Below are 20,096 nucleotides of genomic sequence, written 5' to 3' on the forward strand. Positions count from 1 at the left end.
GCACTCGAGCTCCCGTGGCTCCGCTACGCGGAGGAAAGATGAAAAAAAAAGACAAACGAATTCAATAATGACTATTTCAACTTCTTTCTGTTTCTATTCCAAGCGGCGACAAACTCGCGCTTCGCATCAACGTCTAAATTCTCGCCAACCCTTCGCAGCCTCCCTGCTTTGCAAATGTTATCAACAACCTCTTTGGTAACAGTCTCGTCCGGGGCCTGTGGAATCATCATCTGGTTCCCGAATTTGATGTATGCCGTGACCCCCGTAATCTCGCCAATTAGCCGCCAGCCCCAAGAAAACACATTTGTAGGCAATGGAGTAACGCATGACGCCGCTGGAGAGTACTTCAATGCCGCGGGGTAAATTCTAGATGTCTGCGGAAGCGAGGAAATTGGCATAGTACTGATTGGCAGCAGCCCCCGCCCGTTCGAAGTAGTCGACTCGGGGAATATCACCACTACGGCTCCCTGGGACTTGGCTCGCACCAAAATTTTCACCAGCTCTTCCTCGTTCTCATCCTCCTCCCCGGAGTCCTTGAGTGCGGGTGGTAGGCTCATGGCTCTTCTCATTGCCTCAAAAGCCGACAGCGGTCGGTAGAGCTTCGATCCCGGGCGCGGGACGACAAAAATGGCCTTCATAAACGAACCGTACAGCAGCGGATCAAGTGGAGAAGTGAAATTGGACACAATGACGTCGCCCGAGCTGGGATGGAGTATCGTCTTGATGCCACGGCGAGCGTCCTCAGAAGATATGGGCGTCCAATACACTCCAGCTATCAACAGCAGCAGCTTCAGCGACTTCTGAGACAGAGCCGGGATCCACTGGAATACGGCCAAATGCAATGCCAGTATCAATATCAGTACAGGCACCTTGAGGGCCCGGATGGTGTTAGCCAGCACTATCTCAGCTGCAATTAAAAAGTTAGACGACTCATAAGAGTACGCCTTGACAGCCGGAAGGAATGGAGCTATTCCGGTAGCCCCATCTCTCCACTGAGAAAACTTCTCCATCTTTCTGAACTGGCTTCTTCAACTATCTTCGCCAAGGCTGTCCTTTTACCTATGGCTTCGTCAACTACCTTCTTCAACGATGGGTTGTGCGTAGCTTGGGACACATCAACTGAAAAATCGCCTAACCCATAACCGTATATTATATCTAGCCAAATAAGCCTTCTTTAGACGTTCTCCTCTATTCAATTGATCATTATAAACGCTTGGTAAATATTTAGATAAAAAGAGCGACCAAAATGGGTTAGTCTCTGGTAGAATATCAGCGCATACACAGCCTATACAGGGGTATTGGCCGCCAAACTCCGGTAAATTAACCAGGGGGGTCAGCCGCACATGACCGCTAAAATGGAGTGAAATTTCATTGGCTGATTCGATTGATCTTGAACTGATCTCTAGAATGTCGTTCAGAGCCGTGAATGAGCGAGCGGCCCGTTTCCTCGCTCCGCACCAGGTAGATAAATGGTACTGGAGGCTGGGACAGAAACTGGCTTTTGTTGGAACGGCGTTTTACGCCCGTACCGTGCTGAACAACTTGTTCAAGCCCGAGGTTCATAACCTAGATGTGCTGCAAGAGGCTTATCGAATGTCCAAGATTGAAAATCGTGGTCTACTGACGGTCATGAATCACACGTCCGTGCTTGATGAGCCGCTTTGTTGGGGTATTCTGCCCGTAGACCAGATCATTCACCCCCAGAGGATGAGATGGACTCTAGGGGCTGAGAACATATGCTTCAAGAACCGGTTCCTGAGCGGATTCTTTTCTATGGGCCAGGTTCTCTGCACTAGACGTTTTGGGGCGGGACCATTCCAGGGCTCTGTGGATGCCGCAGTGCGTCTGCTCTCTCCGGACAATTGTGAGTATTCTCCAGAGTACTTTAATAGCGCGCCATATCTCGGGGGGCTAACCCCGACGGCCAACTGGGTTCATGTCTTCCCTGAGGCATTGGTGCATCAGCCAGAGGCCCCGCATAACAATACACTGAGGTATTTCCACTGGGGTGTCAGTAGAATGGTACTCGAGGCGGCAAAACCGCCGATAATTGTTCCTATTTTCACGCAGGGGTTCGAGAAGGTCATGCCAGAGGACCAAGCAAGCTTCGTTCCCAGGAACATTGGCAGCAGTATCCAGTTCAATGTGGGCCAGCCTATGCGCGAAGAGGAGGTAGTCGCATTCAGGAGGAGATGGGTCGAACTGATAGAGAACGACGGGTCTAGTTTGGAGGGAGATATGAGCGAGAACCTTAAGACTGGTAAAGAAGCCCAAGCGTTGCGTAGCGAAGTAGCGAGTGCATTGAGGAGGTGTCTGAACGAGAACGCTCGGTTTAAGGAGCTGCCTCCGGATGAACCGCGGTTTGACGATCCGGACTTTTGGAGGCTACCAGCTGAGAAGAGAGGTGTGCGAGTAAAAAAGAATATAGAGGGCCGTCACATAAGAAGTGGCTAGTATTTTCATATAGATAAACTAACATACATGGCAAATACCATAATAGCAACAATTGCTTCTTTGATCTTAGTTATTTTCCCTTCTTCTCCGAGCATAAGGTGATAATTAATTCTGCAAAGTACCGGTAAATAATTCCGTAAATGCTACGTTCGGTATTGGTTTGGCTACCAAATTAGCACTACGGCACGGGTACTGGTACCAGTAAAAAATCTCACATTTTTCAAGCAATTGAATAGCTTCTGTGTACTCGGCAATAGATAAGAATGAAAAATATGAACTAAATCTTTGCAAATTATTTACCTGTCTTATTATACAGGGGTATCTTATCATGATATAACATTTAATTACGGTACGATCTTCGCATAAGTAATTAATAATCCTATGCCATTGGACTAACTATTTTTACAAATGCCCACATAATTGTTATTTGAATGTTCTCAAATAGTCCATCGTTAATGGAAGCCTTTTTATGTGTAGTCAGCACGAGTTACAGCTTGTTATAAGATTTTGTTACAGACTTGGAGCGGGTGACGGGTTGCGGCGGGAGTTTGCAACACTGTAACAAAAGAGATTTCCCTGCCGTGGCACCAGTCCAACATATCAGATATTGAAGGCCGTCCTTCAATCTCTCGTAACTACTTTTAACAGAAGTACGTCTCTAAAAATATTTCTTTTATATTAAGGGAACGTGTTTTGTAGCAGCGATTACCGGTAAGTACGAAATGGTGCTGTACGTAGCGCAATGTTCCACATTATATATTAACTTATAGCCTAACACCAATAATATTTCAACAATTGACTCCAAACAGTTCCCCAAATTACCGAATTGACTGGATAACTTTCTGATATCGACACTAATATAATTGATAACTTATTCTTTCATCGATTGTATGTTGCTTATATTGCCGTACGATTGCGAATATTAAAGATGTCCCAATACATCTGGGGAAACTCGCCCACCTCCACTACCCATCCTGACATTCACAGACCCCGACTTCGACTGGATAATAACATGACCAGTACGCCTGGGATGGACATCTCACCAGCGTCGACGATGCTGAACGGGCATTCGAAGAAGATCACCGAGTCGCCGGCCCCGTCCCAGCTCAGCGCCGCAAGCACACCCGTCCGCAACGGCACGTCCTCCTCGGGCATCACCATCAGCGGGAAGCGCATAGAAGTCGACGGCCTCATGAGCGAGTTCCAGAAGCTGCTCGGGGACAACTGGGACAAGTACCGTGATGCGGTGACGCTTTTTCTTAACGGACGCCTGACCCGGGTCGAGCTCCAGGAAGAGCTTGATCCGATCCTCGACAGCACAACCGTGCGCATGCACAACCAGTTCCTGCTGGCGATCTACGCCAATGCGCTTCGGGACGCCCCACAGGGCGAGAGTGCTATGTTTATTGGGTGGAGCAAGAAGTCTGGTGGTGAGGAGGGCTCCTCAGCAATGGCACGAGGGGACTCGCAGCTGGCAAAGCTCAAGGAAAACGTCATGGAACTATCAATTCGAGAGCGGAAGCGCATCAAGGCCATTGCCAAAGAGGCCCCCAAGCGGGTGCCCATGCCCTCTACTGTTACGGCTACTAGACAGGCCATGCTACCGCGTATTCCACTACAGAACGATGCTACAAACAATAATAACATTGCTGCCAGGCAAGGGTCTCCGGGTCTTCAGGCGCAGAAAGCTGGTGAGAAAGAGGCCACTCCGACGGCCCCTTCTTCGGCTGCAGCGGCCCTGGGGAATCCCGTCATGTGGGCCCAAGACATCATCCATTCGTACGAGGCGCCATTGGCTACGGAGGTTTACGAGTTGCCGGATAACGATAGCTTGAATACGCGTATATTGGGCATCTGTTTGGAGCACGGGTTGCTTAATGGGCTGGACTCTCAGGTCCCCGAAGTCATGGCTATTGGGTTGGAACATTATTTGCGGGATTTAGTGCAGAACGCCTTGGATCAGACGCGTAGAAGAAAGAAGCCAGGAAAGGAGGACGTTTTGAGTGCTGTGGATATGTCGCAGGTGTTGGAGACTTCGGCATCGTGCTTTGTAGAGCTTGGAGGCCCGACGTATCGGTTGCAGAACTCTATGCTGGTGGACGAGGAGTCAGTTCCTGGTGAGGAAACGGAGGGCGTTAAATATGACAAGGCGACGAGCCCAGAGCTCCAGGCTCTTCTCAATGAGCTCATCGGCACCAACTAACCATAATTGTTACCATGTCAGCTAACGAGCTCATCATCACCAACTGACCATAATCGTTACCATACCAGCTCCAGGCACATCTCAACGGGCTTAGCAGCACCAACTAACGAGTAATCGTTGCTTTCCCTTCTCTCTGGATTATGTGGATATCTCTATTATCCCTTTCTATTTCTGGATTATGTGGCTATCTCTATTATCCCTTCCTATCTGGAATACGTGGATATTTTTATTATCGCTTATTTCTGGGTCGTGTGAATACCCTGTATTCTTGCTGTGTTGTGTGTTACGTGGATACCCTGGACTAGCCCTTCTTTCTGAATTATGTGGATATTCCTATTATCCTTCTTCGTGGGCTATGTGGATATCCTGGATTGACCCATTCTGGGGTTATACGGAAGTCTTCAATGATGCTTTGCTAGATTAGCCCTTCTTTCTGGACTATGAGGAAGCCCTGAATGATGTTTTACTCGATTAGCCGTTCTGGGTTATACGAAAGTCCTGCTCTTTGTGGATTGTACGGCAGTCCTGCTTGAAGTATGTTAGGGAATCACGAAGGGCTATCGGAGTAGCTACGATAGAGTGCCTCGAACTGTGCTCTTTGATCCTCAGAGAGCAGTTGTAGTAACTGGTCCGGTGATGCCTCCGATACAAGTTGCTCCAGCTCCTTCATCTCATCTTCCTCGAGATCAGACCCTTCATCTTCCTGTTGGCTTTGTCGGTTCTGTCCCTCTTCAGGATTGCCAGAAAGAACATACTTCCATCCACTGCCGTCATCAGTTTGATACTTGCTCAAAATATCCTTGAGCTTATCCTTTTCAAACTCGTTTACCCTATTGGCCTTTATCTGCTCTTGCACGTTTGATTTGTAAAACTGCTCTGTGCATGACCGATGGGATTCGCTTTTGTAGCAGGCCAGCGAGCAGTAGAGGCGAGCGCACTTGGGGCACGAGTACTTGCCTACTTGGCTACTGCAAAATGCACACACAGAAGAAGCGCTCGAGGCGAACTGTCTATCTGATCCAGACGGCTTTATCTCAGCCTTATCCTCGTGTATTTTCACCATCCTTCAACCATATCTATCCATATAATGTACTTGTGAAAGGTGCTATCGGTCGATCAAGTTTATCTTTGGGACACGGGACAGTAATGCCGATAATCGTTTTTAGGGCTTTGGCAACAGACTTAGTACTACTGTACTGTATTAATATTGCCAGTGGTGACGAAAAAAACTATCACTATTAGCCTGATTAGTTCGTAATAACTACCGTATTTTGCAAATTGGTTATAGTAACCATAGAGAGGTATAACGAGCGGTTTTTCATTTTTCATGATTTTTCATCACGTGACGGTCCCCCAATTTTTCACAAATCAGTAGAGAGCGACCCCGAGAGATCAGATCCATTTCTGCATGGATTCGACTGCAAATTAACTGGAAAAAGGTTCAGCATGAAGCGACTATCGTCTTCAGTGGGCCGCCGGATAGTCTCTCCCGGTAGTAGGGATGTAAGGGCCTGGGGGATCACCCGCCAATGGACCCGCCCCTTCGCTACTACTTCAAGCCGGGGTAAGCCAAAGAAGAAAGGCAAGTGGCTCCATCGGCTCCTGTTCAAAGAGCCTGAGCAGCATTGGCATGAGGCGGACATGACGGGAAGTGCAGAGCACGACCAGGTGGCCCGACAGCTCAAGGAGAGTCTCCTCAAATCAAAGACCCAGGTAGACCGGGATAACATTGCCGGTCTCATCAATAGCCTGGTGGAAGCCTCTCCGGAAGGGAATATCCCCGAGCCATACGTTCCTATGGTGGAACTGGCATACAGCCTTGCATATGAAAGTTTTGATTTGGATGCTAGGCGGGCGTTGTACCGCTCGCTAGTCAATAGAGAGAACCTGTCTGGGCTGCTAAAGTGCAGCACGATTACGCGGCTCTATGCCAACCTGGCCGAGTCCGAGACGGATGATGCCTCAGCTATGGTCAATGGTCTTTATTTCATTCTGTTCTTGAGAGCCCAAGAGAGGGTAACCGAGTCAATGCGTCTTTTAGACGTGCTACTGACGAAGCATAAGCTGGTAAATGATGTCGTGGTGATGAAGTACCTCCGAGACCTAGAATCGCACAAACTAATAGACGTGGCTATTCTCGACAAGCTACTAAAGGATAGTAGGTTGTTGGTTCACCAGCAGGTTAGGCAGCTAGAGACCGTGCATGAAATGCTGACTGTCTACAGCGAGACTATTGCGTCCTCTTCCCAGCAGGGGAGCGAGGAATATAGAAAGTTTGGCGACTTTGTGTGCCAAGTTATTATTCCTTTGAAGTCGCATCTCGCATTTAACACGGAAACGAGCATTATTCTGCTCGATGCATGCTTGAACTTCAGCGAGCCCCAATCCGGCACCGAAGTCCTTGAGAAGGTGGTCGCTGCAGATTGGGACTCTGTCGTCCCCCAGGATGATGAATCGAGGGTCCAGTTCCTGGAACTGGTGCTGGCAGGCTGTTCGCGCTTTGGAACGTTACAGCTAGGAGACAAAGTATATAATCAGCTGTTGGAGGAAGAGCCAGCCGCCTTCGTGAAAGAAACATGGGATGTCATGGCCCAGTGGAGACTGCGAGCCTCTAATGGGAACCTGGACGAAATGAAGTCGACCCTTGCGGAGATGCAAGAGCAAGAGTTCGACCCTGACGATGCCTCCCTCAATGGCATTATCCAGACAGCACTGGCCATGAACCTTGATAATCTGTTTATCAAAGCGGCAATTGACCACTTCAAGACCACTTTTCATGTCGATGGAGATATCGACACTTACGCAGCGCTCATCCGACACTCTCTTGGCCGGGCTGACGTCGAGACTGCCCACAAGCTGTTTGACAAAAGTCTCACCAGTGGAAGCCAGTGGGACAACAAGAATGGCCGTGGAAAGGCTTATCTCACCGTCCTGGATGACCTTATAGTGGCAATGTGCAGGAACAGCCCGGAGAAGTACGATACTACATATACCTTCAAGTACTTCCAGAAGGTCAAGATGTTTACGCCCACTGTGGGATACCAAGCCCAGTTGGCCATGATCAAAATGTTCCTTGATGGAGACTACGTCCCGGATGCGGGTCGATTTTTGGAGGATGAATTGGGCGATCGAACAGGCATCCCTCACGACAAGGTACCGGAATTGTACACCCTGTTGAACGACTACATCATGACTACGGCGAACTATGAGCTCGCATGGCTGCTCTATGGGTACATGTCGAAATACATCAAACTGCCGTATGAGTCTTACCTTCCGGCGATGCTCCGGTTCTGCGAAATTAAACGACCGGATGCAGCAATGCTCATATTCAAGTACCTTCGAGCACGCCAGCAGAAGGAAGGGCTGCTAGGCCCCAGTGAGGAGATGTACCGGGTTTTGTTCAGTGAGTTTGGCCGAATGATGTACGAAGACGGAATCAACCAACTGCATATGTTCTTCAAGATGGACATAGGGGTTGAGGCGACGGTGCCCCTGTTGAATTCGGCCATGAACGCTTACGCGGGGCTCCATAGGGATAACAAGGTCTACGAGATTTGGACGCAGCTTGAGAGTTTCCCTGGGGGCGGCGGGATCAACAACGAGTCCATCACCGTGCTGCTTCGCCATTTGACGCGATCTTCTATTGAAGATGTAGAGCGACTATGGCTGGACGCTAAGCGAGAATACAACGTTGACCTCGATGAGCAGAACTGGAGACAGTATCTTATTTCCAACTGCTACCATGGTTACTATATGCGAGCTCTCAACCTAGTCAAGGAGATGGAAGCTGTGCATGGCATTACACCGTCTGACGAAACAATTGAGGCGCTGTATAACTGGACAATGATTGAGTCTCGAAAGGAGAACGTCCGCCAGTGGGCACTAGAGCACAAGCCCGAAGCGTGGAAACGGCTCGAGGCCATGGGAACGTTAAAAGAGTATGTCCTGCCTCCCGACAGTGACGGATCGAGTGAAGAGTCTCGTCGAGCAGAGACAATTGGGCTGCTCGAAAACGACAACCAAGAAAAGCATCGATATCTCGAAAACAACCAAGAAAAGCATCGATATCTCAAGTAATGATAATGAACGTAATGATTTGTAAATATCTATAACAATTTGTGAATATCTCTAACGATTTTTTAAATATCTGTATCGATATTGTACCGGTACTTCCGCTAACTACTGTATAACTATAACATCGTTGTACAGTTGATCAGTCCGACTAGTTGATACTTGGGGGCAGCCCGCCAAATCCCTGTGGGGCTCGTCTTTACCGAGAAGACTGATATATATTGGAAAATTCCCCTGATATTGTAAATATCTGTAGTAGAGAGTTTTCATTTTTAGTATGTTGTGTGGAATGTCCAATCGTATCATCATTAGGCTATATCATATCGTTAAATAGTTCTTTCTTCAACTAGGCATTAACCTCTGTGGCGAAGCGGAGAGAAGAAGTAGTCAGTAATCAATTACTTCCTCTTTAATTGGGTATTATTCACCTTCGTGGCGAAGCGGAGAGAAGAAATGGTCTCGCTAAGGTGGCTCTGTACAGGCGAAATGTTGACAAACATGAGTGTCTTCGAATTGCCAGTCAGAGAGTACTGCAAAAGATAGGTCAACTTTGAGTTCCGGAACGGAACATGAGAGCCTGGCTTTGCCATGGCATGGATTACGTCTCCTAGTGCGCTGAGGCTTTTGTTGATTGCCTGCGTCTCCTTCAGTCGGTCGCCAGAGGCCTGGCTGTGAGCCAATCGCTCAGAGCCAGCAAGATCAATGAGATTAAGTGTGCCCTCTCGCGTCTCGCCAGTGATTTGGTTGGCGCCTGAAATGCGAAGGATGAATACGCTGTGTGATCGCGACGACCGTTCATTGGCCTTGGTAGCTGCAACTGACCGGTTGTTAGCAGCACGCTTTAGGACTGCTGCGACCTGCTCAGCAGATCTCAGCTGCACCGAAGTCAGATCAGTGACGGTTGTCCTGCGTAGATTCGTGTCGTGCCTGATTTCCAGTTTGGCCTTTTCAAACGAGTCGTTCGAGGCCAGCAGGTCGTTCAGGTTCTCGTTGTATATCTCGACAAACTGCCCCTGGCATTCATACGACCAACCTCTATCTTGCATGAGTGTCGCCGTCTCGAAAATTTGCTCGATGGCACGGGGGATCATACCATCCCGCCCGTGGCTCATGGTATAGGTCTTGCCAGAACCGGTTTGGCCATATGCGAAAATGCAAACGTTGTATCCGTCCAGAGCGCTCTGTACTAGTTGGCTGATTTCTTCAAACACCTCGATGTTGGTAGATTCGGGATAGAATACCTTGTCAAACCCAAACGGCAGCATTTTCGACCCGTCCCCTACAATGATTTGCTGTCCTTCCAGGTCGCGGTCTGGGTACTCAAACGCCGCGCTTCCTTGGCTGTTATCATCGTGCCCGGGAACAGTAGGCCTTACTCGACAGAACACCCGGATGTTTCCTTTTAGTTCCTGGACCTGGTTATGCAGTTTACGCCGGAGTGTCTCCTCCTTGAGCAGCTTTTCCCGGGCCCGGTCCTTCTCATCGATAGCGGCCTCCATAACAGCCCGCATTTCATTGTTCTTCGACTTGGCGAGCTCTACCTGGTATCTTAGTTCTTCTATCTGAGCCTCCTGGCCCTTGTTAAGCGTTTCGAATGTCACCGAGGACGCAGACATCTCTTTGAGAGTCCTGCGAAGGGCTTCCGCCTCGTGATGCTCGGCCTCGTACTTGTCATTAGCTGCGGCGACCTGCTGCTGCAGCGACTTGATCTCACGCTGTGCGCTTTCCAGCTGGGATCTATGCCGGGATGATGCCTGTTCTAGCATCATTTCATGCTGTTGTGCTTGCTTAGTGAGCCGTGACTCGTTTTCATTAACCTGTGACCTCATCTGCTCGATCAGCGCATCATAATGCCTCCGAATGTCCTCGCTACGCTCGGAAATAGCACAATTGAACTGCTCGGTGAAGCTCTCATGTAACTTTTGCCTCTCCTCTTCGAACTGAGTGCTCATCTTCATGAACATTTCCTTCTCTTTCTCGACCAATTGCGATCTTAAGTCGCCAGTGGTCATGACATGCTCTTCTTTGAGGCGTAGAATCTGCGTTTCAAGTTCGTTTACCCTCTTACGATGCTCCTCTCGCAGCTCAATCTCGCGGTTCTGCATCTGAGAGACTCCCGACAGCTGCTTCTCCTGGAAATCGCGCACCTGGTCCTCCAATTTCTGCTTATCTAGCTCAAGCTTTTCAATTTTAGTCAGCGATTCGCGCCATTGGCTCATCACCGTGGCAAACTGCTCGTCCGTCGTCTTGCTGAGAATGTGTGCGGCTGACTTCTCTCTCTCCTCGGCGGTCTGTTGAATTCCGCCGTTGGATATGCTCATTCCACGGGTCCTTTGTTGCTTGAAAAGCTTTTCAGGAGGCACCTGGAACCCAGCAATTCCCGCGTTATTCTTGCCGTAGCTGCCAATGGAGGTGTGGGGCCGCGTGCGGCTCGTGCTGCGGCTCATGGACCGTTGTGGGATCTGGCTGCGTTTGCTAAGCATCCCGCCTGCGGCCACTACTGTAGCGCCATTTCGGGTCCTGCTCCTCCCCCGCAGGGTGTCCACAGGTGGTGGTGGTGGTGGCATCATCATTGAGTCTTGTTGGCGGGTTATTGATACTTTGGTAGGCTCTCGGAGGCGCGTATTGCCCAGACTATTTGCCTTGACACCGCCGCTTGGGTCCACATTTTCGTCATCAGACATTTTTGGAACTTTCGCAGCCTCTAAACAAACTCAAGTCGTTCTATTTGGCTTCGTCTGGGGGGGGGTTTATGTCGAATTTCGGTTAGTTTTGCGATTTCCTGGGTTTGTGGATGTTTATTTTCATGCTCTCCCCCTGACGTTGCTATGACAACGTGCTCCCATTGCTTAATTGTCGCAATGTCCGTATGTCCCGAAGTCGCTTTTAAAGTCGTAATGTCTTAAAGTCGCAAAGTCGTGCAGACTGAGTTGTACACGCAATAAGTGCATATCTGAGAATGAAAAATTATTATTATCGCGAGCCAAATCTTTTTGATTTATCAATCAGTAACTGTATTGTAAGATGGGCAAGAAATATAGTGTCGCTGTCAAGCGACGAAGAAGCGAGGAGGAGCCGAAAAAGAAGGCTGTCAAGTTTGAGAAGGCGCCGGTTGAGAAAGAGCCGGTTGAAAGCAGCGAAGAGCCAGAAAGTGAAAGCGAAGAGCGAGGTAGCGGAAGCGAAGAAATCGATAACGAATCAAGCTCGAACGACGAATCAGAAATAGACGAGGCTGATATCAGCAGTGACGAGATTGAAGATGATGAATTCCTCGGAGATAGTGATGAAGACGACGAGGATGAAGAAGAGGATGATGATGATGATGATAAACCGGCAAAAAAGAGAAAGGTAGACGGAGAGAAATTCAGTACTGCCATCACGAAAATCCTTGCATCTAAAATCAAAGCTCATGATCGAGAAAATCCAATTCTCGTCCGATCGAAAAAGAAGTCGAAGGAGCTGGAAGACGCCAAGCTCGAAGCCAAGGCGCGGAAGGCTATCAACGCCGAAAAGAAGCAGCTCGAGAATAAGGATCGGGTCACTGATCTTGCTGGAAACCAGGAGCACGAACGGATGCTTAGGCAGATTGCCAAAAAGGGTGTTGTTAGGCTGTTTAACGCGGTCACTGCTACCCAAGCCAGTGCAACGTCCACCGCCAAGGATGTCGGGAAGACTGTGGGATTGGTAAAGAAGGAAGAGAAGGTGAACGAAATGTCCAAGGAGAAGTTCCTAGATCTGATCCGATCGAAGTAGTTTAATGAACGCTAACCGTAATTGATTTATTCATTATCCATGTCCTTATCCAGTTGATAACTGATTACCAGCTACATCCTATATGATTGAAGGTACTGTTGGCACGGCTATATCCTATGTAATTGGTATAGTCATAACCTGATACCGTATATATACATATAATTGGTTGCCGGTATTAGATATGGTTGTACCCCTATTTTGTTGTTGTCAGTATGACTCTATCTGGTAATTGATGATGTATCGGTATTGATATTATTAGTATGGCGAAACCCAGTCCCAGTATAGTTGATGGAGCTATTGATATTGCTGTATTAAGGCCATACTTGGTATAATATAATATAATATGGTGCTACAGGTATCATATGGCTAAACCAGGTAGTGTACCGTCCGGTAATGGATTGTACTCTTGGTATATGTAAATGAAGGTACAATTGATATGAATACGGCTATAGCCCATGTATATGACTAATAAGCGATATCAGTACCCGGTACTTGATAGATATATCATGTACCAAAGCTTTAAGATAGATAAATGGTGCACTACCGGCAATCCTAAAGCACAAATACCAATTCAAAATGGTATTCACATAAATATATACAAAATTAATACAAACAAACATCAATGCAAGACTTTTTAACCTCTATTTCTTCTCAAAATCCCGAGCCTGCAAGTTTCTCGTCATCGCCGGCAGCGCAACCCGCAAACCGTCCAATTCCTTGGTCATGGGGATCTGGCACCCCAGCCGAGAAGTCTCGGTAAGTCCAAACGCCAGATCCAGCATATCATTCTCATCATCATCAGGCTCCTCCATCCGATCGTAGAACTCCGGATCAACAATAACATGGCAGGTCGAGCACGCACACGATCCTCCGCACGCACCCTCCATCTCGAGGTGGTTTGCCTGGGCAATGTCTAACAGGTTATCTCCCTCGGCCACCTCCAGCTTGATCTGCTCGCCATCCTTGGTGATGAACGTCACGTGAAGCTCCTCTCCCGGGTTGGGCTTCTTGACATGGCCGTGCTGAGCGACCCGCGAGCTCGAAAAAGGCCGCGCCACTGATCTCTGTGGGACGCCAGCCGCAACCCGGCGGGCCGCAACTCTGCCCAGCGAACAACTGGCTAGTACTGTCCGTCTAAACATCTTTGTTTTTTTTTGTACTTTTCTACGCTCACACCGCAACTGTCAAGTCGGATCGAACGCATTTCCAATTATGCCCTTTGGAAAACCCCCCTCCGGCTCCCCGACCGGAGATCCGTTTTTTTTAAGCCGTGCCCTCCCCCTACAGGGGTTGTGGGGTACACGGGTCTGTGCGATACCATATTAATCTGTGCAGGTGTATTCATTACGAGGGTATTCATTATTCATAGCATTGTTGTCGTCAATTGTGATAGAGAATTTAATTATTTATTAGTGGTACTTTTGATTGGATGTTTATGTTATAACGTTATCGGTACAAGATTAGGCCACGGATTAGTATCGGGTTTCGCCATAGCTATACAATACTGTGGGGGGGGCATCTTGCGGGTACGTGTAACCATAGTACAGCTTTATTGTTTTACTTTCATATTACAATTCTGCTGTTATATCACTAATCTACCGTGATACCACCATTCTATGGTTATAATACCATTGTACTGTCATCTTACAATTCTGCTGTCATATTACTATTCTACTGTCATACTACCCGTTACTATTCTACTGTCATACAGCCATTCTACTGTTATATTACCATTCTACTGTCATATTGCCGTTCTGCTGTTGTATTATACACAGAGCATTACAATGGTACTATCACTATTCTACTATCATACTACCGGCAGTTTCTTCGTCGTACCACCATTCTTTTGTCATATCATCTTTCTACTCTCATAGGTACTACTATTCAACTGTCACATTACCGCTACTAGTCTACTGTCATACTACCGTGGGTATCGCTCACATCTCATTCATAATAGTACCGGTGTATAATAGTTGAATGGTTAATTTTTAAATGCACCCACTTACATTAATTGACTGGCCTGGCTTACAAACTAGGTTAAACTAGTAAAGTGAGTGCAGCAAACTGCACTTTTTGGAGGTGTACTGGTATACCATCGGTATTACTGGTCATAACAATACAATAGTGTCAGGCCAAATAAAAACAGAACACATAACAATACTACGCCAGTTTCATATATAACATCATAACCGTCTACACAATACCGCGCAATACCTTACCGTATTGGTATGTGCCTACCGGGTATTTTACGAAGGTGTAATGTACCACCACTGGGACTCTGTCAGTATCATAATAGTATCATCATTGTAACAGCCAAATCAAATATGTTTCCCAAATTAACGCGCTTTATATAATCTCCGTAAACTACAACACACTGTATGTGAACAACCCATAAACTCCGTTACCCCACCGCACTTTCACATTTCAGATCTCGAGATCCCAACGGCGGTTTAGCCGTGCGACAAGCGATATGGGCCAAATAACCCGGGGTAGACCTTATTTGCTTCGAATAATCAATTAAAAGCCTGGTTACAATAGCACTTTTTTGCTTCCTGGGTAATTGCACAACCAAATACCAAAAGGCTATAATATAACTATAAGATTGCCAGTGTTTCAGCTCCCTTCCATTAAGTGATACGAGAGAGAGAGGGGATAAACCTCCCAAAGGGACGCCGTCCTGCCACACAACTCACAAACAGCTGGAGCCGCTTCACACAAGTGGCGATCCCCTCCCTTTACACCCAGTAATGTCGGATAGCACAGAGTTGTTCACACAGTACGAAGGCGACTTCCAGCTGACCTGGAGCGAAATCCAGCAGAAGCTCGAGGAGATCCCGAGCCTCGGCACCAAACAACAGCGCGCGGGCGCCGTACAGGCCGTCGACCGGGCCGTCGACGAAGCGTACGAAATCCTCGACCAGTTGTCCATTGAGGTCCAGAACATCGCGTCAGCGTCTAGAGGCAAATACAACAGCAGGCTGAGGGAGTACCGGGCTCAGGTGGCTGGTGCTAAGCGCCAGCTGAAGGAGGCTGAGGCTGAAGCCGACCGTAAAGCGCTCTTTGGCGACCGCCCAGGGACTCCCCAGGGAAATAATGTGGCCGATGATGCATCTGACCAGCGATCTCAGTTACTGGGAGGCCAGGCTAGTTTGGAGCGGTCGAGTCAGCGGCTGCGGGATTCTCAACGGGTTGCCCACGAGACAGAGGCAGTGGGTGCAACCATTTTGAGCGACCTGAGGGGCCAGAGGGAGCAGATTGTAAACAGTAGAGATGTGCTTATGGAGGCGGATGGGTTTGTTGATAAATCTATGAGAACCATTCGCACCATGACCCGAAGAATGACCACTAACCGAATTATCACCATTGCCATTATCACCATTTTAATTGCTCTTATTCTGCTTGTTCTTGCAAGCAAGTTTTGGTAATTTATACTATTTATGCTTTATTGTTTGTCACATCACCTTCCATCATCTAATAATGCCGCACTAGTAAGTCAATCGACTCTTTCGAGTACACAAATTTCGCAAGCCAGCCCACAACAACATGTTATCAAGAATATCAAAGCCTTCTGAAAAATTGCTCGACTATGTTCGCCGGACTTCCTGATCCTTCATATAGCTGGCGAAGCATTTGATTACGTGGGGTGGAAATAAACATTCATTTGGCTCTCTTTGGCGAACTTCTGCGTACCTTATTGTACCGTAATTGAAAAGACTGGTAGAGCCGAGGTCAGCCAATGGTGATTGTAAGTTAGAGAAGAGTCACTTACCTCCAATTATTATGTCCTCAATTCGATGCTTCCGAAGCCTGGGACTGAATTATAAAAAAAACGGCCAGTATACCCATAACTGCTAATTTTGTATATCATATCTTTCCACCAAGCTTTAAATTAATGACCTTCGTACTTGAGGTGAGAAAAGATAATCCACCGGGACAATTGTTGTCCACTACCTACGGTACTCTGTAAAAATACATGTATCTAAAAATGTGGCAAGAATGTCGCAGCAGACAAAAAAAAGGAGGCGGGGTCGTACGTTGGTTTCGATAAAGTGCAAGCGAAGAATGGTTGATTCTAACGGCAGTTGGTAAAAAGAGAGACACCGCCTGTTCCACATACAGTTTCACATCTCGCTCGTATTTTGGTACGAACGATAAATAATTAGGAATGAACTCTACTTTTCGTGGGTTTGTAAACGGTATTCTGAGCAATACAAAGATTGATCGAATTTTCCGAGTCAATCGTACAAATAGGTATTCAAATTTTAACTGTCTCGTATATCTTATCCACCACTTTTGACACTTCCTCGCCTACAATGAGAAGCATCTTGACCCCTCCCTTGAGCTCAGCAACAGTCATTTCGCCTTGCGTAGACAGCCCGCCCTCCGGCAATAAATATACAAAGTAGTTTGGCCCTTTCAAGCCTCGTAGAGCAGTGACTGTTGACATCCAGCTGTGTCGGTAATTCTCCTCCGATTCATTCTTCACGGCGTCATCTCCAGATGCAAGTTCGTCAGCCATGTCCAAAAGATAGCCCCCATAAACAGTATAGTGGTGAACGTTGTCGCGACTATGATTGTCGACCATTTGATGCATGCAGGCAAGCTTCCACATTCTCGTGGCACGCTCGTTTGAAAGTTGTTCAGGTTTGAGACCAACAAGCGGCGAACAGTAAATCCCAGACAACGACGAGCTCGCCGAGCTAAGCTTCTCATGAAGCGCCTCGGCAACTGTCTTGATGAGCTCCTTGTTGCGGCCTTCAATGGCAATGGCTCGAGGCTCAGACGCTCCACTCGGTTCACAAATCATAGACAGAATGTCGGCCTTTTCGCGAATACTCAGCTCGCCAGTCTGCGGGCCCGATTGGACCAGAGCCACCGCCGACTGGTATCGGTCTCCGCGAAGCGAGACATTGGCAAGAGGGTCATAGTACGAACTAGTTCGTCGCTTCTTATTCCGAGACTCATCTTCAAACACCGTTGTCAGCTGTTGGTGGTGATAATAGGGCGTCTGAAAATGCGACTGGATACCCGAGATTTGGTTTGCCGCGGGGGACGAAGGAGACTGTGGACTATTTGGATGCGAAGACCCCTGTTGTTGCACAGGATGCTGATGCTGCTGATATTGTTGCGCCGGATGAGGCTGGTTAAAAGGCCAGGGAGTCGATGATGGCGAGCTTTTCGCACTTTTGGAGTAGACAATGTCGCTCAAAGGAGGGGTAGAAGCTGGAGAGCTGGGCATCTCCGACTCGGTGGATCCATGCTTCAATCGGGGTAGTGAAATGCCAGATGCAGTTTGGTCAGACACCAGACTAGACCCCCGGGACGAGAATATCGACGATCCAGACCGTGAAGATGACGCCGAAGAAATGGAACTCGTCGCAGACTGATATCTATACGGATACGATCCGGCCGAGCCCCCACGGGGGCCATAGAGCGCCGCAGCTGCTGCAGTAACCGTCCCACTCACCTGAGGATGCGGCGGCGGGGGTGCAGGTTGAGTTTGCTGATACTGCGGCTGACCAATGTATTGATGCAATTGTAAATAGGACTGTTGAGGCGGTGGTGGTGGTGGAGGCGGTAGCGGAGACGGCTGAGCGGACGTAGGGTAATAAGCAGACATAGCGGCCGGCTCACTGTAAGGCGAGGTAGCTGCAGAAGCAGACTTGGAGCGCTTGATATTAGCGTTCGATGCAATTGCCTTGGCAGAGCCCCCGGGAGTGATTCCCTTGCAAACTGGACAGATGCCCGGCTCAGAGCTGTTGGATCCGCCCTTTTTCCCACTTCTCCGAGGCTGGTACCGATAGTCCGGAAACCGCTCCAAGTGTGACCGTTTCTCCTCGTCCCCGAGATGAATCCAGAAGTCCTTTTCTCGCTGGGGGAGCGATCTCCATCGCTCACCGATAATCTTTGAGATCTCGGGATTCGACTTGCCTGGGTTTTCCGCCAAAACGAGCGAATGATGATGCTGTCGGTAAAGAATGAAGGCATTCCGCGGTCGCGGCACCCGAGAAGTGTGATGCGAGCAGATGCAAACATGTGTAGGCTGCGAAGTGCTTCCTCCACTCAAGAGATGCGGAGCGGGATGATGCTGTAGTTGCTGACCATGTGGAACCTGTGGAACCTGTGAATGGATCGGTGGCGGAGGCGGTGGTGGTGGTGGCGGAGGAGGAGGAGGAGGTGGTGGTGGTGGAGCATTATGATGGTATGCAATTGGTGGCAGCGATGTCGAGCCGTGATGGTGTGCAGAATGCTGATGATATGCTGGCTGGTGTTGCGGAGGCGGCGCAGACTGCTGGGGGTGGTGGTGTTGGTGATGGTGATGATGTGGGTATTGATTATGCGATTTGTCGGACATGAATGATAAATACTAGTAGTCGATGACTTTTTTTTTGGGCAACGTCTCCTTCTTCTTCGGCTTAAATAAATAAGTGTGAGGTATTTCAAATGTCGTTAAAGTCATGAGAACGCAAATTGCAATTGAGTTTTTTCGCCTCGTATTGTCGTTAGATCATAAAAAGTTCACTTTGCTGGTCAATAGTAATAGTCGATCACCCCCCTAGTCTCTCTGTCGAGATCAAAAATGAATGCCCAAGCCCAAGACGAAGTTGAGCCCCAAACTTCACTTCCCTCTTCCAAGTCGCGATATATATGCCGCTATACTTTCAATTCCCTATAATGTCGATCTTAAAATAGGGATTCCCAAGGTTTGTTCACCACTAAAAGGGAACCCAAATCGCGTTAGTGGTACCGACGCGTAAGCAAAACGGTGGTAGATATACTGCTCGTTTCGGATGGTAAAGGGGTATCGCTTGCCAAACTAATGGATCTCGAGCCTCCAGATGTTGTACAAATCTCGCTTGTATAACCTATCTCTAACCTCCAAAGCTTGTGCAATAAATGTATGGTCACTTGTATAACGTATCTCCAACAGTCGTACTTAATAGTGGAGATTTCACCCGTTGTTTCCTCGTTTTTACCTGGATTTAGTACACAATATAAGAAAGACGTCCCCAAACAGTCATCAACGAAGTTCTTTCTTAAAGGTACCGTACCCTGCCGCTATCCAACGATATAACCCTCAATACAAGTCAAGAAGGAAAGTCGAAAAAACAGAAGAAGGAAAGGTAAAAGAGGAAGAGTAGGAGAAATGCAAAAAAGAACCTCTCCAGGTACACCTTCGGTCCTTTTTTAATCTTCTTTTTCGCTACTCCAGGAGGTTTTTTTTATTTTTCTCCCCGTTTACTTTTTCGTCTGCCTGTTTTCACTATCTCAAGCGTACGCTTTTAGATCTCGAGACTATTATGTCAATTGTTTTGAAAGAAAAAAAAAATAAAATAAATAAGAGTGTAGAATACCAACAAAAGTAAAAGAATAAAAATTATGTTTTAGAGCTTCAAGACACTTACTCCAAACTCCCATGAAGAGAGACTCTCCTCTTTCACCCCTCCCAATGCGAAAAATAAAATAAAAAAAAATGCACAGGCACAGAAGATACAGCATCAATTGGTCCCTGTAGACTAGTGTGACCTACTTACAGCTCTCTAAGCGTGCAATGCACTGTGTGTTTTTTTGTAAACAGTACTGTTGATAGGGACCTATGGCTCTTTAATCCCAA

General features: G+C 47.8%; 10 protein-coding genes across 10 annotated transcripts; 5 read left to right on the plus strand and 5 right to left on the minus strand.

Moving 5' to 3' along the window:
- Positions 1-71: 71 nt before the first annotated feature.
- Positions 72-1,010, minus strand: LOA1 (lysophosphatidic acid acyltransferase LOA1; the record flags this gene model as incomplete). The annotated part of the gene is made up of 1 exon (XM_076687131.1): positions 72-1,010. The coding sequence occupies one exon, from the start codon at positions 1,008-1,010 to the stop codon at positions 72-74; it is 939 nt and encodes a 312-aa protein (XP_076538604.1).
- Positions 1,011-1,407: 397 nt separating this feature from the next.
- TAZ1 (lysophosphatidylcholine acyltransferase) lies at positions 1,408-2,454 on the plus strand (the record flags this gene model as incomplete). Its single annotated transcript, XM_076687132.1, has 1 exon — positions 1,408-2,454. One exon carries the CDS (start codon positions 1,408-1,410, stop codon positions 2,452-2,454), a length of 1,047 nt encoding a protein of 348 aa, XP_076538605.1.
- Positions 2,455-3,508: 1,054 nt separating this feature from the next.
- Positions 3,509-4,657, plus strand: HFI1 (Hfi1p; the record flags this gene model as incomplete). Its single annotated transcript, XM_076687133.1, has 1 exon — positions 3,509-4,657. One exon carries the CDS (start codon positions 3,509-3,511, stop codon positions 4,655-4,657), a length of 1,149 nt encoding a protein of 382 aa, XP_076538606.1.
- Positions 4,658-5,204: 547 nt separating this feature from the next.
- Positions 5,205-5,720, minus strand: HIT1 (Hit1p; the record flags this gene model as incomplete). Its single annotated transcript, XM_076687134.1, has 1 exon — positions 5,205-5,720. One exon carries the CDS (start codon positions 5,718-5,720, stop codon positions 5,205-5,207), a length of 516 nt encoding a protein of 171 aa, XP_076538607.1.
- A 578-nt stretch (positions 5,721-6,298) lies between these two features.
- On the plus strand, positions 6,299-8,734 carry TRVA0_051S00298 (uncharacterized protein; the record flags this gene model as incomplete). Its single annotated transcript, XM_076687135.1, has 1 exon — positions 6,299-8,734. The coding sequence occupies one exon, from the start codon at positions 6,299-6,301 to the stop codon at positions 8,732-8,734; it is 2,436 nt and encodes an 811-aa protein (XP_076538608.1).
- A 392-nt stretch (positions 8,735-9,126) lies between these two features.
- On the minus strand, positions 9,127-11,301 carry KAR3 (Kar3p; the record flags this gene model as incomplete). The annotated part of the gene is made up of 1 exon (XM_076687136.1): positions 9,127-11,301. One exon carries the CDS (start codon positions 11,299-11,301, stop codon positions 9,127-9,129), a length of 2,175 nt encoding a protein of 724 aa, XP_076538609.1.
- A 451-nt stretch (positions 11,302-11,752) lies between these two features.
- RRP15 (rRNA-processing protein RRP15) lies at positions 11,753-12,481 on the plus strand (the record flags this gene model as incomplete). Its single annotated transcript, XM_076687137.1, has 1 exon — positions 11,753-12,481. One exon carries the CDS (start codon positions 11,753-11,755, stop codon positions 12,479-12,481), a length of 729 nt encoding a protein of 242 aa, XP_076538610.1.
- A 641-nt stretch (positions 12,482-13,122) lies between these two features.
- Positions 13,123-13,623, minus strand: YAH1 (adrenodoxin; the record flags this gene model as incomplete). The annotated part of the gene is made up of 1 exon (XM_076687138.1): positions 13,123-13,623. One exon carries the CDS (start codon positions 13,621-13,623, stop codon positions 13,123-13,125), a length of 501 nt encoding a protein of 166 aa, XP_076538611.1.
- A 1,605-nt stretch (positions 13,624-15,228) lies between these two features.
- VTI1 (v-SNARE protein VTI1) lies at positions 15,229-15,906 on the plus strand (the record flags this gene model as incomplete). Its single annotated transcript, XM_076687139.1, has 1 exon — positions 15,229-15,906. One exon carries the CDS (start codon positions 15,229-15,231, stop codon positions 15,904-15,906), a length of 678 nt encoding a protein of 225 aa, XP_076538612.1.
- An 830-nt stretch (positions 15,907-16,736) lies between these two features.
- Positions 16,737-18,836, minus strand: TRVA0_051S00408 (uncharacterized protein; the record flags this gene model as incomplete). Its single annotated transcript, XM_076687140.1, has 1 exon — positions 16,737-18,836. The coding sequence occupies one exon, from the start codon at positions 18,834-18,836 to the stop codon at positions 16,737-16,739; it is 2,100 nt and encodes a 699-aa protein (XP_076538613.1).
- Positions 18,837-20,096: the final 1,260 nt, after the last annotated feature.

This window comes from Trichomonascus vanleenenianus (assembly GCF_965637985.1).
Source record: "Trichomonascus vanleenenianus strain CLIB 3782 genome assembly, contig: TRVA0_051S, whole genome shotgun sequence".
NCBI lineage: Eukaryota > Fungi > Ascomycota > Dipodascomycetes > Dipodascales > Trichomonascaceae > Blastobotrys > Blastobotrys vanleenenianus.